The 17,003-nt window shown below is 37.9% G+C and overlaps 2 protein-coding genes and 1 non-coding gene across 5 annotated transcripts in view; 1 reads left to right on the top strand and 2 right to left on the bottom strand.

The window, feature by feature from the left end:
* CNOT11 (CCR4-NOT transcription complex subunit 11) overlaps nt 1-14,077 on the top strand; it is a 27,285-nt gene extending 13,208 nt beyond the window's left edge. The window contains exons 7-8 of one of the 2 annotated variants that reach the window (XM_032226905.1): nt 9,625-9,831; nt 13,992-14,077. In XM_032226905.1, coding sequence (XP_032082796.1) covers nt 9,625-9,831 — 207 coding nt within the window. In that variant the 3' untranslated portion in view covers nt 13,992-14,077. Of the gene's footprint in view, nt 1-217; nt 3,731-9,624; nt 9,832-13,991 lie in introns of those variants that run through there. The other variant, XM_032226907.1, reaches the window with a different exon arrangement.
* Nucleotides 3,030-3,136, bottom strand: LOC116515155. The gene has a single exon (XR_004256208.1). It is a non-coding gene; the product is annotated as a small nucleolar RNA SNORD89 (small nucleolar RNA).
* On the bottom strand, nt 4,468-16,963 carry RNF149 (ring finger protein 149). 2 transcript variants are annotated; one of them, XM_032226909.1, is made up of 7 exons: nt 16,001-16,963; nt 13,806-14,056; nt 12,408-12,476; nt 8,934-9,016; nt 6,978-7,074; nt 6,217-6,394; nt 4,468-5,074 (listed from the first exon to the last, which is right to left on the bottom strand). In XM_032226909.1, exons 1-7 carry the CDS (start codon nt 16,476-16,478, stop codon nt 5,016-5,018), a joined length of 1,215 nt encoding a protein of 404 aa, XP_032082800.1. In that variant the 5' UTR covers nt 16,479-16,963; the 3' UTR covers nt 4,468-5,015. The 2 variants fall into 2 exon arrangements, with proteins under 2 accessions (XP_032082800.1, XP_032082801.1); XM_032226910.1 differs by having other exon boundaries at nt 13,959-14,056; nt 16,001-16,957.
* Between the last annotated feature and the right edge of the window lie 40 nt (nt 16,964-17,003).

Consider the following 17,003-nt stretch of genomic DNA (forward strand, 5'->3'; position numbering starts at 1 on the left):
GGGACTGGCTATCACTTTTCAGTGGCATAACTTTGGAATAATGACGTTTCAGTAAATACTTATGTGCTATTAGGAGTTTCAGTTAATTGCAGAATTTAAAATTAGCAAATTTGGATAAATTATGAGATGACTTGGCTTCTTTAAAGATTTTTTTTGCCATAATATCAAGATTATTCAAACCTATTTCTTAAAAAAATCCATTATTTGTTTGCTTTAGAATCGGCTGGTACGTCTTGTTTGTGTATTCCTGCAATCCTTGATTCGAAACAAAATAATTAATGTACAGGACTTATTTATAGAGGTACAAGCCTTTTGTATTGAATTCAGCCGGATAAGAGAAGCAGCTGGACTTTTTCGATTGCTGAAGACACTCGACACTGGTGAAAATCCTTCAGAAACAAAGACATCCAAATAAGACTGATTTGGAACTTTTTTTTTTTTTACTTGATTAGTGTGAAAAAAAATTCTGTATAGTTTTTTTGTTGCTTGCAATTAAAATGTTTGTGCTTTATTAAATAATGCCTTTATGTTGAAGCTTTTGTTGATGATGGAACAATTTGAATTTCAAGTAAATTAACCTGATGTTAAACCTGGAACTAAATGGGTGCCAACCTACCTAGCAAAATATTTTTTTCTTATCTGCGCCCCAGATAATTTTTATTTTTAATCCATAGATTAAAAAAATTTTTTTTTTGAAAAACTTGGGAGCTTACATATTGCCAATTAATAGATCACCCACTAAAAATGATAAATTGTGGACCCAAGTCATTCTTGTAAAGGGCTGCTATTGAGTTTTAGAACTTGCCAATATCACCCTTTGAAGATGCTTCTTTTTCAAAGTGTTACTTAAATGCTCTGAGTGACCACTTTGCTTATTGGAAGTTTTGTAGAGGTATGTTTTATTTAATCAAGTGCTTGAACTAGGATTGTTTTAAGCAAGTTTAAGATCAATGGCATTAAACTCCAAGGAATTTCCAGTCAATATGAAATTTGCTGAGAATACTGGGAATTTAACTTTATGCATTAGGAAATAGTGGGTGTCAGTAATAGATCATGGCAGTGATCTTGCTAATGTGAAATACTGTATTTGCTTCTGATAATTAAGGACTGGCATTTTGAAAGTGATTTCTTAAGTCTTATTTCACTGTCTAAAATAATTAAACCTTTTAGTTTTTGAGGAATCTCCTGAATTACTATAGTCCATAATAAAGCTTCACAAAAAATAAAGGTATCTGTAAACATAATGGGAGAAATTAATGCTATTTGGGGGCAAAACATTTATTTTTAAGGCACTCCTTGGATAACTTAGAATAAAAGATTGTTTTAAAGCAGTAATAGGTTCTAATAGTATAAACCATCAGATTAATAATTAAGCTTTACATGTCACAGATTAGAATAAGATTAAATCAGTTTTGTATCACAAAAACAGATGTTTTGGTATCTAATAAATATTCAGTTTAAAATATTTTGACACTTCAAATCTTGTCAGAAAAAACAAATGTAATTTAGAATACTTCTGTTTCATCTCCCAGGTATTTTTGTAGCCAATTGTCTTCTGAAAATTCAATTCTATTTCCAGAAGACACTTTCAATGTGTCATCAAATGGTAATCATTTTGACTTAATTACTATGTTTTCCCCCAAATAAGACCATCTTTTTTTTTCCTTCAAGAGACTTTAGGTCTTATTTTCAGGCGAAGTCTTCTATTGTGTTTCTTCACGACAGTGGTATCACCAGCCCCACCCAGCAGGAGCCCGTGTGGCCTCTGTTGACCCACATCTGCGGGTGTTTGCTGTTGCCCACACACGGTACCCCTGCCCCGTTTCACCATCAGAGGCATTCAGGAAGAACCTCTGCAGCCAAGAAACTGAGCTCTGACAGCGCCTGATGGTGAAATGGAGGTCAGGGACACGGCGTGTCCCAACGTGGAACTTGTTTCTCTGCTGCAGAGACTTCCTGAAGGTGTGACAGCGAAATGAAGGCCTTTTTTTTTGGGGGGGGGGGGGGGTAGAATCTGTGTCAATTTCTCAACTGAAAAAGCCTTCAGGAAAGGCCTGTCAGTGAAACAGAGGTTGGGGCAATATGTGCAAGTGGCTGCAGAAGTGTGCTGGTGAAGCAGGTGGCAGGGTGTGCAAGGCCTGGCTGCAACTGTCCTAAGTTAAGTGGGTGCGGGGCAAATGGGGCAGCTCACCACCCCATCCCCACACTAGCTTTTTACCCATGGGCCTCATCCCACCTCATGCAACTGGGTGCAACGGAGTGGTGGGGGTCTTAACTAGGACTTATTTTTGGGGGGGTTGGGACTCAATGGGTATACGTGTAAAAATCAAGCTAGGTTTTGGGGGAACAGTCCCCTCCCCGGGTTGATCAATGCTGGGCCTGCATACAATAACGGTGCCTAAATTTGTGATTTACCTATAGTATTCTAGAACAGATTAAGGAACATCTTAATGAGAATCCCCTTCATGTAATATAAAATGTAGCAGAAATATAAGTTTTGAAAAAATAAGTTTTTTATAGAAAGGCAAAAATGGCATATTTCTACCAATATTCTCTCTAGATCCCTGAAAAACTAAGGGTGGTAAACAAGAGGTGGCTAATACACTGAAAAATCATAAAGTAGTTAAAATAATTTTCTTGGAAAAAAACAATCTTTAACATTTGATTCCTAATCCTTTATAGTACCTAGGAGTGCAATCAAAAGAATCTTAAAAATGGCCCAATGGTAAATATAGCAAAAAACCCGAGAAATTTGCAAATACCAGAATCTGCTCCTAGGGAGTTTATTCTAAAACTGTAAGTAGACAAAAGCATTTAGCAATATAGATAGAATTTATTTGAATAGTAGTATTAGTCCACTTATTAACAGTGATTCTATTGAGATCTCTCTATTCTGGGCAGTGGAGGGGGGGGGGGAGTATCAAGGCTTCATGGTTTATCTTGTGCCTAAATGCAACAGATGTTTACTTTGTAAACATTTAGAAAAGGACTAGCTGCAGAAAGCATAACTTTTGTCTTTTTATGGTGCTGCCAAGGTCAGATAAAAAGGTCGCTTCGGGAACTTTGTCATCATGCCTCGAGAGTAAACTGTTAAGAGGCACTGCAATTCGGCCTTTCATTGTCATCACTCCTCAACAGCACCCAGGGTATAATTTTTTATAGACAAAATTTTCAGTTTATCCAAGATAAATTTCAGTTCCAACTTGTAATCAAATATATTGTAAAAAAATATATTCTTAAAATTCTACCTAAATCCTCAATTAAGAACACAAGCTTTTATCTATTTTGCTGAAGCATATTTAGTTTAGTTTAGCAACTAAAAAACAACTTAACGTTTCATAGTTTTTCCCAGAACCTATTTTCCCAGAATACAATTTCACCATGTTTTCTTACGTTACTTTCAAAATTCTTAAAAGGATAAACCCAGATATAAATATGCAAAATAGTTGTTGCAGGACAAAATGGGTGATATTTAAGGCATTGCAAATGCTCCACTTTAAAACAGAATTTTAAGATTGGCTTAAGAATTTATGGCTTTGGTCCAGTTAAAAGAACTGACAAGTAACATACCATTTTGTGCATGGGCAATCTCAAACTACACACACTGAAGATGTGAGAAGTTGTTTCAACCCTGGCATCAACATTTCTTGGAAAACAGCTGCAGGCTTAGATATTAACATTGATAAGGTGGCATATATCTAGCTTGTTTTTACCCTAGGTGAAGTTTTCAGAACACATATTTTTCAGAATTCTTTACTAAATAAAACATCACTGGAGGCTTTTAAGAAGAGTCTAGACAGTCACTTATCTGAAATGGTGTAGGCTCTCCTGCTTGAGCAAGGGGTGGACTAGAAGACCTCCAAGGTCCTGTCCTATTCTATTTATAACTAATGCAATGGTCTGAATTTGATATACCATATTTTTCGGAGTGTACGACGCACCTTTTTCCCTCAAAAAAGAGGCTGAAAATCTGGGTGCATCTTATACACTGAATACAGCATTTTTTGCCTCCCGAAACCTCAGCCCCTTCACCAAAATGGCCATGCATAGCCTTTAGGAGGCTTTCAAAGTACTCCTGGGGGCTGGGGAGGGCAGAAATGAGCAAAAAACAGGCAGTTTTTTTGCTCAATTTTGCCTCCCCAGCCCCCAGGAGCACTCTATAAGCCTCCTAAAGGCTATGCATGCCCTTTTTTTTTATGCCCTCCCATTTTTGGAAGATCTACAGAGTGCAAAAACTTTTTAATTTGCCTCTTCAAAATCTTGGTGCGCCATATACTCCGGTGCGTCTTATACTTCAAAAAATACGGTATATAGTTTAGTTGATGTGCTTCTCAGTTTCTGTATAAAGGTACCCTGGTGCTTTCTAGCACATTAAACCAATTAAGCAATATTCCAAATATTGAAATAGAAATATAATTCTACAAGTACCCAATATAGAATTCTGACAAAGAAAAATCAAGAAACATCTAAAATAGAAGACAATTTATGTAGCATTACACACCCACATATATTCTTTCACTCAGATGTATATCAAAAGACTTTTAGAACAGCTTATATTTTACATGTTTAAGTTAAGCCATATTTTACAAGAAAATAATTCTTAATTATGCATATATTATATTATATATCCCATATAGTTTATTTGTGCTGTTTATACTTGTATTAGTCTTCCAAATGTATATATAACTTATTTTTCCTGATAAGATTTTATTTTGTTACAAACAAGAGGACAAAGGGATAGAAAGAGGTAGGAATGTCATTCTATGAAAGGCACCATTTGTTTCTGAGAATAAGTAACAATCGGTCACCGTCAGATAATCTTTTTAAAAAGCAGGTTTTTTTCTTCCTCTCTTCTTCTTGTAGATCAAAAACAGAACTAGTGTATTTTATCTTGAATGGAGAAAAGCTCTGTAACCAAGACTAACAGGAAGTATATATTTATTAAGCTAGATTCAAGTCTATAAAGATTTTTGAAATTTTTTTTTTTACTATCAGTTCAAGTTTCTCAAATTTCATTAAATTTGTAGTGATCCAGAAGACAAATGATCATGTTGATTATCTCCACTCTCCAGTTCTATAAAAAGAAATATGAAATTGATATTGAACTACACTCTAAATGTAAGAATTATAACAAGTAATATTTGCTTATAATATGCATTGCATCAGAACTTAATCAAAAATATTAAGTTTAGTGTTGTGGCCCAGCAGGATCCAGTTGAGCTGCTGATGGACTCAGATAGCGAGGAACCATATGAGTCTGCCAGGGAAGATGTGGAGGACCCTGGGCAGGGTTCAGACTCAGAGCAGGGACCAGAGAGGCTGGTTGGCTACCAGGAGGCGCCTGAGGCATGGTGCAGTGGGGAGGATTCAAGGCAATTTGTTCCTGACGTCAGACAGAAGGGCAGAGAAACGGAAGCAACAGTTGCGGAGGCAGACTCAGAGACATAATTAAGCCCAGGTGGTTGTGGCTTGGCCCCTCCCAAGAGAATATATAAGTAAAGAAGTGGGAAGGAGTCATTTGCAAGACACAACCGTTTGAAACTGTATTGGAATATTGTGTCTGTTGTGTATCTGTGCCTGTTGGATTTTCAACTAGTCTTGCACGTGAATCGTGTCTGGGCCTTCAGCCAAAGGAGTTGATAAAGCCGTGATTAAAGAGTGGCAAACAGCCAAGCCTGGGTTTGGGTGATTTGCAGGTCGGAGGAGGGGTCAGAACAGTTTAGCATACTTTGAACAATAAAAAACATCCCAACGTGGCCTATAATCAGTATTAAGGACAAATGAAATAAATCTCTAAATACATTAAATTTGAATTTTCAGAACAGTTAAGGGTTTCCTAGAACAAAATATAATTTGTATTCATGTTTTTTTCCAATCTTTTCTCTAGCCCATTTTTAGCAGACTCATATTGCCTTCCATGTATCATATTTATTTCTTATGGAACTATTTGTAATTATTGTTCTGATAAAAGAAAATAGTACAAAATAGTACTGTACTGAATTCTAATGATAATTATGTCACAAATTATTTTCTAATCTAGAAAAGACTCAAATTATGTAATTTTGAGATCAATGTTCTATGCAAACAGGAATGATATAAGAGCTTATGTAAATTACACAGATATTTAAATGATATAAAGGTAAAGGTAAAACGTGTTAAGTCTAGAGTTAGTAATATTTTGTTCCTAGAAAAAGAAAAATCTCCAAAATTACCTACCAAGTAAAATTGTTGTTTCACACAGATTTTCTTTTAAAACATTATTTAATGCAATTGAGCTAGTATTGGATGCTGATAAGCCACTTGTTTCATTATTATCTTCTTCCATAGAAATATTCCCATTTTCAGTTGGTATGTTACTCATTGATTCAGGCACTGCAACTTTTTTAGATCTTTCCTTTAAAGTTAGAGAAAAACTCATTAATTACTATGGAAGGGATAGAACTAGAGCAGTGTTTCTCAACCTTGGCAACTTGAAGATGTCTGGACTTCAACTCCCAGAATTTTGCTGGCTGGGGAATTCTGGGAGTTGAAGTCCAGACATCTTCAAGTTGCCAAGGTTGAGAAACACTGAACTAGAGGAAAAGAAGTTTAATTGATAAATTCCAAGAATTAAAAAAAATTAAATTTGATTGAATTAGACTTTGTAGTATTTGAAACCAGCTAAATAAAAGATCATCTCTGAAGAAAATTAAGTATTTTAGCAACAAGCATGGTTCAGAGAACCACATACAGTATTACAGAAGCACAGTATTACATACCAGGGAAGAACAACACTTGAACTTTAGCTCACATGCAGCTCCCGAACTGTTTTTCTATACCCCCACCTATACCCAAACCTCAATGGCAAACTTGAAAATCTGAGATCTCTTACCCATTGATGGGCTAATAATACAAGTTATTTTCTACTTTGTATTTTCTACACACAAGTTGTAGAAAACTAAAATAAATATATTTTATTACATATGTTTGCAACATACCCAATATTCTAGTGCTTTCATGATATCTAATTTACACATTGGACATGTTCTCTGTTCCAGCAACCAGGGATCAATGCACAGCTTATGGAAGATATGTCTAAAGATAGAGACACTACCATCAAAATCAAGTATAAGGACATTCTAATTTATATTTATAGAATTAGTATTATAAATACAAAATCATATTCATAGAAAATCAGATAGTCAAAAAGTGATAATAAAACTTAATATAGGAAGTATATTTTTATCTTAGGTTTGACAAACTCTGAATAAAGAAATATATAAATATATTTATTGTCAAGTATATATAGGCTCATAATTCATTTACAACATGCTACATACAATAACAGCAAAATTATAAACTAACACAAAAATGTAACATGCAATGAAAGCAATAAGTGGCATTCAGAGAGCTGTTGCAGAATACATATCAATTTTCATTCCTTGTTTGTGCAAGGCAAAATCTACAGGTGTGTTGAATTTCTCTTTTAATTCAGAAGATTTCAAATACCATGATAGTTTCTGCCTATCCCAGAAGACCAGACAAAAATTATACGCCCCATCACTTAAGCTACATTGGTGAGTGGCTCCTCAGAAATGTCTTTTCTATCATGGTGCCCATCTTATAGAATTAACCTCCTCCCTGAAATACACAGTCAACCTAGCTGGTTTCTGCAAATCCATAAAGACTTGGCTATACTGAGGGGCTCATGGTGGCCTCTAAGCTCGTTACCAGTGATGTTATCTAGTATGGTAATGAAATGCCTGCAAGAAAACAACCAAACTCAGAGAACACCAAGGACACCAGAGTTCAATGCATTATTATCTTCTATTGGGACTTGGTTATACCTCCAGGCATTGGGGCCAAGGTACTACTCGAGCTCTTATTTATTTAGCACTAGACGATAACCCAGCATTGCCCGAGTATTTATTTATAGGGGGAAAATGTCCGGACCAAACATAATCTCTAATGTTGGATTTTCCCCCTTACCAGAGGGAGCCCTTGTGGAGTACTGTGAAGCAGTGAAGAAATACAATAGAAGCCATTTTAAGGCACAACAGGACACACACCTCAAGGGGTATCTTATCCCCAGAGTATTTTGTTTTCCAGTCATCTGTGTACCAAGTTGGTTGAAATTGCTTGAGGCATTCCAGAGTTATCCTGGGGTGTGTAGGCACACACACACACACACATTTCACAACTGGAGCTCTGATGAGGGTACTATTATTTTTATGAGACTATTGCTATTCATTTTAAGCCATTTTTAACCGATATGGACGGTGATTGTTTTTTGTTGGTTCACTGCCCAAAGTCTTTAGGTAAATTTGTGGCCAAATGTTAAATACAAAAAAAAAGTAAGTTACATGTGTGAAAATAAGCTGTGCTGTCCTGATAAATTTCTTAAACAAGAAAACCAAGATAGAGTGATATCTCTTGTAATATGAATTATTGTTGAAATATTTTGTGCCCTGAAGACACACTTAGTTAATGATCATTTGCTTAAGAATAATAGATTATCAAATGTGAGACCAATATGGAAAATGAACCACCTCTTTTAAATATATTCCAGCAGAAATAGGTTTGGTAATGTTAATTTTATAATGTTTGCCTTTAGATACATTTCTAGTTCATAAAATAATTATACAAATGATAATACTTGAGAGTTGTAAAAACTTAAAAAGGAGAACTTGTCTTAATATCAATCAAAACACGTTCTCTTAAATCTATTAGATTTACTGCACATCCGTTTTTCTCAGCATGACATACAACATACTCCTTTTTCCCCGTAACAGTCACATTGTGAGCTAGATTTAGTGACTCCAATCTTGTACTTGAATGAACTACACATTGGATAATAGCTTTAATGTGTGTACCCCCCTTTAAACATTCTTTTTTCATTGAATATTTTTAATCAAGACCCACTGAAACAAAGTTAAGAAGTTTAATAATCTTACTTGCAAGGCAGAAGTCGAATAGTATCTTTGGCTTTATAGTTTTCGATGCATATAGCACAATTTTCTGTATCAATAGCAGAACACTTTAAAAAAATAAATAAAGCCACATTTAAATATATTGTATATTGAATATATTGGCAAAACAAAGTAGTTTATAGAGTGTATATATATATATATATATATGTATGTATGTATGTATGTATGTATGTATGTATGTATGTATGTATATACATACAGTATATATACAGTTTGAAGTATATATTATACTCAGGGCCAACTCTGAGAAGATGCAATCAATGTATTCAGTCAGGCAATAGAACTAGAACTTCTGGAAAAATGAAAGACAAAGATAATTGTGTGCAATGCTGCCATTTTCTACTGTTTTTATTAAAACTCTGAATTCCATTAGTTGGAAATTTGTACAAAGGAAATAGGATTTGAAATTAAATTCTAAGATCCAGAAATAAATAATAGTTAATTGCTTCAATTCGGTAGTCAATTGGAGGAGCACCGAGTTGATGGTATTTAAAACCAAGATGGCTAACTCCTTGCCATACAAAGATCTACCAGACTTTGTAACTCTGGTACATAGTCTAATAGGACTAGGATATGGCAGATATATTAGTATTGAAGTAAGTTTTTTTCTTTCTTTTTGAAAATACATTTAAATCAAATTATTTTGACATTACAGAAACGTGTTAACTCTAAGCCAAGAAGTTTTGATGCAACTCCCTTGACTGTCTTGCTTAGCAACAGAAATTTGGGGCTCATTAAGTTCCTAAGTCAAGAACTATCTGGAGGGAGCTGTCTCCGGGGATCAAATCTGCAATTCATCCAAGATGCAGCGTCAAATACACTGGCAAAGCAGGATCATTACATTCATATAACAGCCATATAGGTACTTGTCAACTTACAACTGCACAAAACTATGCCGGACCTACTAAAAGATACTTACAGCCCAAATTCAAAGTTATAACAGTTGCACCACTATTCCCACCCACAGTCATGTGATCAGATTTAGGAAACTTGGCAACTGCCTTACTTTTATGGCTGTTTGCAGCCTCCCATAGTCATGTGACCATGATTTTTGACTTTTGCTGGTTCCTTGCGTTTATTACTGGTTTCTGGCAAAAAAATGCCTATTAGGTAAAATTGAATTGCTTAATGACTGCAGCAAAAAAGTTGTAAAAAGATTACAAAATCAGGTCTGGCCATATGGTGACCTGCTTAATGACTTAAAAACCATAATTCCTTAAAACCATAATAGAGAGTTGAAAGGGAGTCAAGTCAAATCCCTTGCGCAAGCAAGAAACCCTATAACATTTCAGACAAATGCTCAATTACAGTCAAAAGTTGAGGTCTATCAGCATTGGTTGCCAATGGGAATCGGGGTACAATTCAAAAATTGTTTTTAATCTATAAATCCCTATATGTGTTGTTGATACAAATAGGATCACCTCTTCTGCCCAGAAATAATCAGTCTGCATTGTCTGGTATGTTCACTGCACCTAAATTTTCTAGCATTTGCTTGGGATGAAAGGGACATGGCCTGCAAATAAGAGTTTTTTATTAGTGGCACTTATACTTTGGAACAGCACCGTCCCAGATTAGGGAAACACCTATATTTTTGGAGTTCCAAAAACTAATTAAAACTTGATTAGTCTGGAAGGCATTTGGATACAAGGATGCTGGCACTGAGTAAAATGTATTTAGTATATTTTTTATTATACCGTGTCTTATTTTCTTTTTACAAAATATGGCTTGACCTTACTATGAGGGGAGGGTTTATTGTTTTGGGGTTGCTGGGCGGCTGCTCTCTTGCAAGCGGACTCCCAAAGAGCCGGGCACAGCCTCATAGGCGAAAGGCTGTGTTGTGCTGTCGCAGCAGCGCAACACAGCAGCCATGAAGCGACCACACTCATGCGCAGCCACCTGGCAAACCCCCTTTCCAGCCAGGCACAGCGCCATTCACTGACCTAGGCGTATTGCCAAGCCGCGTGAGCGCCTGCTCGCCGCCGCCCAGCTCCCGCGGCTTGGCACCTTTGCAATGGCAGTAAATGGCGCTCTGCATGGATGGAGGGGGGAGGGTTGCGCAAGCTGCTGTTCCACTCTCGCTCACACACCTGCCACTGCCGCATGGCTTTTTTTGCAGCTTTCAAACCGAGTTTGAGAGCCGAGGTGGTGCAGTGGTTAAATGCAGCACTGCAGGCTACTTCAGCTGACTACAGTTCTGCAGTTCAGCTGTTCAAATCTCACCGGCTCAGGGTTGACTCAGCCTTCCATCCTTCTGAGGTGGGTAAAATGAGGACCCGGATTGTTGTTGAGGGCGATAGGCTGACTCTGTAAACCGCTTAGAGAGGGCTGAAAGCCCTATGAAGCGGTATATAAGTCTAACTGCTATTGCTATTTTCCGGCAGTGGCCGCTCTGGGCGTATGCTCTGCTGGCAGCTGGCCCACAACCATAGAGCATATGCCCAGAGCAGCCACTGCTGGAAGACTCGGTTTGGAAGCTGCAAAAAAAGCCACATGGCGGCGGCGCCCTGGCTCTGCGTAGAGCTGGGCCATGCATCATGAGGCTGACAGGCGCATGAGCAAGAGCAGAACAGCCGCTTGTGCAACCCCCCCTCCAGCCATGCAGAGCACCATTTACTGCCATTTCGAAGGCGCCAAGCCGTGGGAGCCGGCGAACAGGCGCTCACGTGGCTTGGCGATACCCCTATGTCAGTGAATGGTGCGTTGCCGGCTGGAAAGGGTGTTTGCCGGTGGTTGTGCATGAGTGTGGTTGCTTCATGGCTGCTGTGCTGCGATAGCGCAACACAGCCATTCGCTCACGAGGATGTTCCCGGCTATTTGGGAGCACACTCGCAAGAGAGCAGCCACCCAACCCCCCTCTTCAGCTGGGCACAGAGCTGCTCACCAACCTAACGGTACCCCCGCGGCTTGGCACTTTTTGGATACCACTAAGTTGGTGAGCAGTGCTCTGTCTGGCCGGAAGTGGGGGGGTTGTCCAGGGGGCTTGTTTGCAGGGGAGGGCTTATATTTTTGCGCACCAGAAAAATGTGGCATGACCTTATTATCAGGACATGTCGTAATTTCGGGGAAACACGGTACTAGGATTATTTCTTTTATTAGTTTACGGTTTAGCTACATTGAATGATTTTAACGATGCAAATCATGAGAAATCTACTTAGATTACAGTATATTGAAAAACAATATAAAAGCTCAAATTTCATACAAAGATATGAAGGAATTTGTCTGTGAAATATGTGAGATGCAACTGTCAGTTTAATTAGTTAGCTGATTAATCTCAAATTGAAAAAAAATATAGTAAGTTAAGATGAAGAGATCTATTAATCCTACTAAACTTTCACTGATATTTGTATGGTGTAGAAAATGCATTCACCTTGAAAGGAATTGCAAATATTAAAAAAAATTAGAAAAGTAAAGTTTATTATTCCCAATTTATGTAATTACCTTATCTTCATCTTTCAGAGTATACAGTGGCAGCTGGGCAATTGCACCAATAATTTCTTCTCTTTGACCCTTAAAAAAATAAGATATATAAATATGTGTGTTACAAAGACACATCTTTCTGAGTAACAAACACTTATCTAAGATCTGTCATAGCACAAGTAAGTCTGTACTATGAGAGATCCTTGGTGCTCCCTGAGCTTGGTAGTTTTCTTACAAATGTTGCAATACCAAAATAGGTAACAGCATCAGTATTTGAAGGGAGTTAGGTTTGTATTCTTGGTGGTTCTTTGAGTAGGCTGTTGTTTACTATTAGTATGCTTCTCTGTGTTTGTGATATGATATATCTGCCAAAAAACCCCAAACAAAAAACAAAAGGTATCCTGGATATTTACAGGCAGTCCAGAACACTGAAAGTAATTGTCTCATTTGACACAGGCATGTCCAACCCCCAGGCTGCACGCACCCTGGACAGCTAGTAACGCAGCCCCACAAGATTGTTAATAAAAATGTAAAAAATAAAGTAAGTTTGTTATATATCAACTATATATTTTAATGTGGTCCAAGACAACTCCTCTTCACTCAATATGGCCCAAAAAGCCAAAGGTTTGGACACTCATGCGCTAGTGTATTCTACCTAGATGAGGGCTGAGTAAGGTGACTTTGAAGGGCTCTGCAACTATGATTTTTTGAGTTATACTAGTATAGATAGACAAATAGACTAAAATAGACAAACAGACAAAGAAAGGGAAAGAACAAGTAGCAAAAGACAAATATGAGAAAAAAGATAATTAAAACAATCACATTAAGCTTTTCCATATCTGGATTTATGCCTAATTTATGTAAATTTGTACTAGAGAAACTGAAGTTGCAAGGACTAAAATCATGAGCTTATTTGTGTTTGCTCAGCAGAGCCATGCAAAGCTTTTGAAATATAATGCATAAAAACATGGACAAAACATTATTTTAAAAATTTGTTAAAGCAGTTGTGCTGGAAGTAGCTCAGGAGCAGCTGTTTCAACAATTGGAATACTGTTAAGTGTTTGTACAACACCTGCTTGTTGAAAAACTTTTGACAGTTCTGTACAGCCTCACCTTGCAAGTATATTGTTAAATTAATTAAAGAGGCAGTTCAACTTGGTTACACCTCCACAGATAATAGAAAAATAAGGATAAGTATAACAATTAGTTTCATCAACTGAAAATTACTACCTAATTCTAGCTTAAAGTACTAATCTAAACTATAATTTTCCGGTACATCTAGTTCTGGAAACAAGTTATAACAGATAGAAACAGGTAGCACATTAAGAGAACTTTTCAGGTTAAACAGCATTCAAAGATTGGGCAGACAAATGCACTTACATTACACAAGGTGAAAAGATAATCAGCACCAGTAATTACCTGGCTTCTAAATTGTGATCCAGTATAGAGAAAACGTTGCACATAAAAAAATATAAGCCATGCTAAAGATATAATCATCATTGTGATAAATGCAATTGCTACAAACACAACTGACTGTCCATTGATATATTCTTGTACATGTTGTTTACCAACACTAATAGTCATTTTCACTGGAATTCCTCTTAGGACTGGCTCCAGGATCTCCATTCCTTTTGGATACCCAACCATAATTACAACTGTATCAGCAGTACCTATTGAAAAAAAGACAAACAGGAATCAGATGCATTCTTCTACAACTCTTATTTGTTGAAGGAAATTCAAGCCATCTTGCTGATAGTTATAAGTAAATTAAAATTGTTCTTGCCATAGTTTTACTTCCAAGATTTCTTGGTCCCAAGAACATGACTAGGAACTAAAGGAGAGTAGGCAAGGATATTTACCACTCAAGATTCATGTTAAAATTAATGGATTTTTGCAGCATTTTTTCTGCCACATTTGTTCAAAATATTTAAGCTGTTGGCCCATGATCCATTCTTAGTATTAAAGGCAACAATGGGACAGATTTAAAGAAAAAATCCACTAAGGCCTGAAAGAAACAGGGCAGTGATATAATTTCTACTAAATGGACATTAGGAATTTTTACAGCCCAGTTTATTTGGGTTTCACACTACTGGAATAAAATAATTGCATTTAAATGGATCTGTAGTTTTAAAAACATAAAACTATAAACATAAAGGCATTTTAATGAGAAAATCCAGTTACATATTTTAATATTTAACAGCATTTTATCAAGAATGAATTCCAAATGTGGGAAATGTGACACATGGTTTAACCTTATTTTTCTCAATTTTTCCCATGATCTCTGCCTCCCACCAATTTCCACATGTATTACACCTTCTCTGGCTTCAGAACTAACAACTGGAAGCTCATATATTTTGCTTTTCTGATGGAACAGATATGTTTATCATTAAATAAGCAACATGCAATTTTTCTATTATCATAGCTGCATGTCCTTAACACTGTATATATAGCAAGTACTGAAAAATCCACAGTAAAGCTACCTGGTGTTTCAACACTTTCACTGTAGCCCAGTGGTATTTTGTATTCCTCTGCCTCCAGCATACCCCTCCAGAATACATGTAGCCATTCTGAGATAGATTAGGAATCTCAACAATAAAACAAACAAAACTAAATGAAAAGAAAAGTTATAGAAAAAAACATAAAAACATAAAGCCTTTGCAAGTTTTAAAGGAATCTTACTTGCTTCGGCAATGAGACCACTGGAAGCAGTTAAGACACTAATTTTCTCATAAACTAATTAGACAAACCAGAAATTAAAAACTTTAATAAAATTAAAAAAAATGGCCTAAGATAGAGAGGACCCTCCAGATGTTACTGAACTATAACTCCCAGCAGTCCAGACAAACCTAGACAATGAGCATTCAGCAACATCTGCAAGGCCAAAATCCAATTTCATTCATAAACAGCTTTAGTTTCTTTCTCAGCAAGAATATCCAAAGTTGACTTCATATCATATAAATACAATATGCAAACCTAGAATTTACACAAAATATTGATCACAACTTTTACAGTTCTTAGACAATCTGCAGCAAACAATATTAATCTACCTAAAATTGAAAGAAGTAATAATCATCAAAACAGAATATGGCATAACGAATTCTTCATATAAAATTCGTTAAATAGCATTAATCTAATTAGCCTAATTTTCTTTGATACTTGAAACAGTATAACACTATATTAATACTATAACAAAGCAGCAGAATTTTGCTACCTCCCATCCAGTTTCTTGACTCAACCAATAGCTCCTTGTTGCATTACAGAAGAAGCCCTGTAATTACATCTAATTTGCAACCTACTTCTGAATCAGTGTCTTTAAAATGAATTTGCTTCATTTTAAAGAGAAGACTAGGTTCTTGATTTTGCACTCCAGAAATAAAATATTTCCTAGTTTGGGCTGAAACTAGTTTCATCCTAGTTTGGATGAAATATGATACCTTCCACGTGGGCTTTTGAGATATTTGGCAAATGATGGGAAAAGAAGTTTGAATCCACTTTTTGAAAAAATCCTTCCCAACCCATTACCATCGCTGGGCACCCACCCACCCAACTACCTTCGCAACAAAAATAAGGTAGTTTTCAAATTACTTTCCTTTTTCTCCCCTCACTACACTGACCGAGGTACGACACAGAGGTAAGAGTGGAGTTGCCGAACCGAGGCTCGTTATAGATGACCACGGCGGCGGCTTTCTTCCTTGCTGCGTTGGCGACTTTGTCCTTCAAGTGGCAACCTCCGTGGGCCACTAAGGCGATCCAGGTCTGAGGCGGCGAGAAGGGCGCTCCAGCCTCTTCGTCTCCCGAGGAGCTTCGGGGCGCCATGGGGATCTGGTATTCCACCTTGGGGTCGCAGCCCTCCATGTGGCGCCCAGTCCCGCCAAAAGGGATGCCGACTAGGCCCTGCGCGCTCTCCTTGGGCGAGCTGTTCCCGTAACGCCCGCTTTCCGCGCTGTCCCGCACCGTGCGGTTGGTGGCCGGCTCGGTATACACCGTGCTCACCCAGGCTGTGTACCAGACCAGCGACCAGGAGACCCGCGGCCATCCCCCCGCCGCCAGGAAAAGCAGCGGCAGCGTCACGCGGTGCGACAGCAGCCTCATCGCTTCCCGGATGCACAAGGCGAACGCTCCAGCCGGCGTCTGAGGGCGGAATAGTCACGGCCGCTCACCTGGGTCGCGAGTTTCGGCAGCTTAAGCAAGCGCTTCTGGATTCCTGCCTCTGCCCAAGAGGCTGCCCACCTGGCGGGCAGACCGGCGCCTGAGCCTAGGAGAAAGAGGCGGTGACTGAGCTCGTTCGGGTTGTCCTTGTTCTCCTCCTTCTCCGAGACAGGTTTCCGCGCGCTTCAGCCGCGCGCCTTTACGCGCGACCATTTCTAGCCAGGTTTCCAAAGAGGATCAGAAGGCTCGGGGTTCCTCAAGCGCAACTGAGCGAAGTCGGGTGACTCAGGACTCCGACCCCGAACGCTAATTACACATCTTGCTTCCAACTCGAGACTCTAGTCGTGCTTTTCCATCTTGGCCTACGATTCAAGCCTCTTAAGTCTTTCCCCATAGAGCAGGGGTGGAGAACTACCCTTTACGGTCTGTGAACTTCAACTCCCAGAATTCCTGAACCAGCCATGCCAT

This window comes from Thamnophis elegans, chromosome 11, assembly GCF_009769535.1.
Source record: "Thamnophis elegans isolate rThaEle1 chromosome 11, rThaEle1.pri, whole genome shotgun sequence".
In the NCBI taxonomy this organism is placed as follows: Eukaryota; Metazoa; Chordata; class Lepidosauria; order Squamata; family Colubridae; genus Thamnophis; species Thamnophis elegans.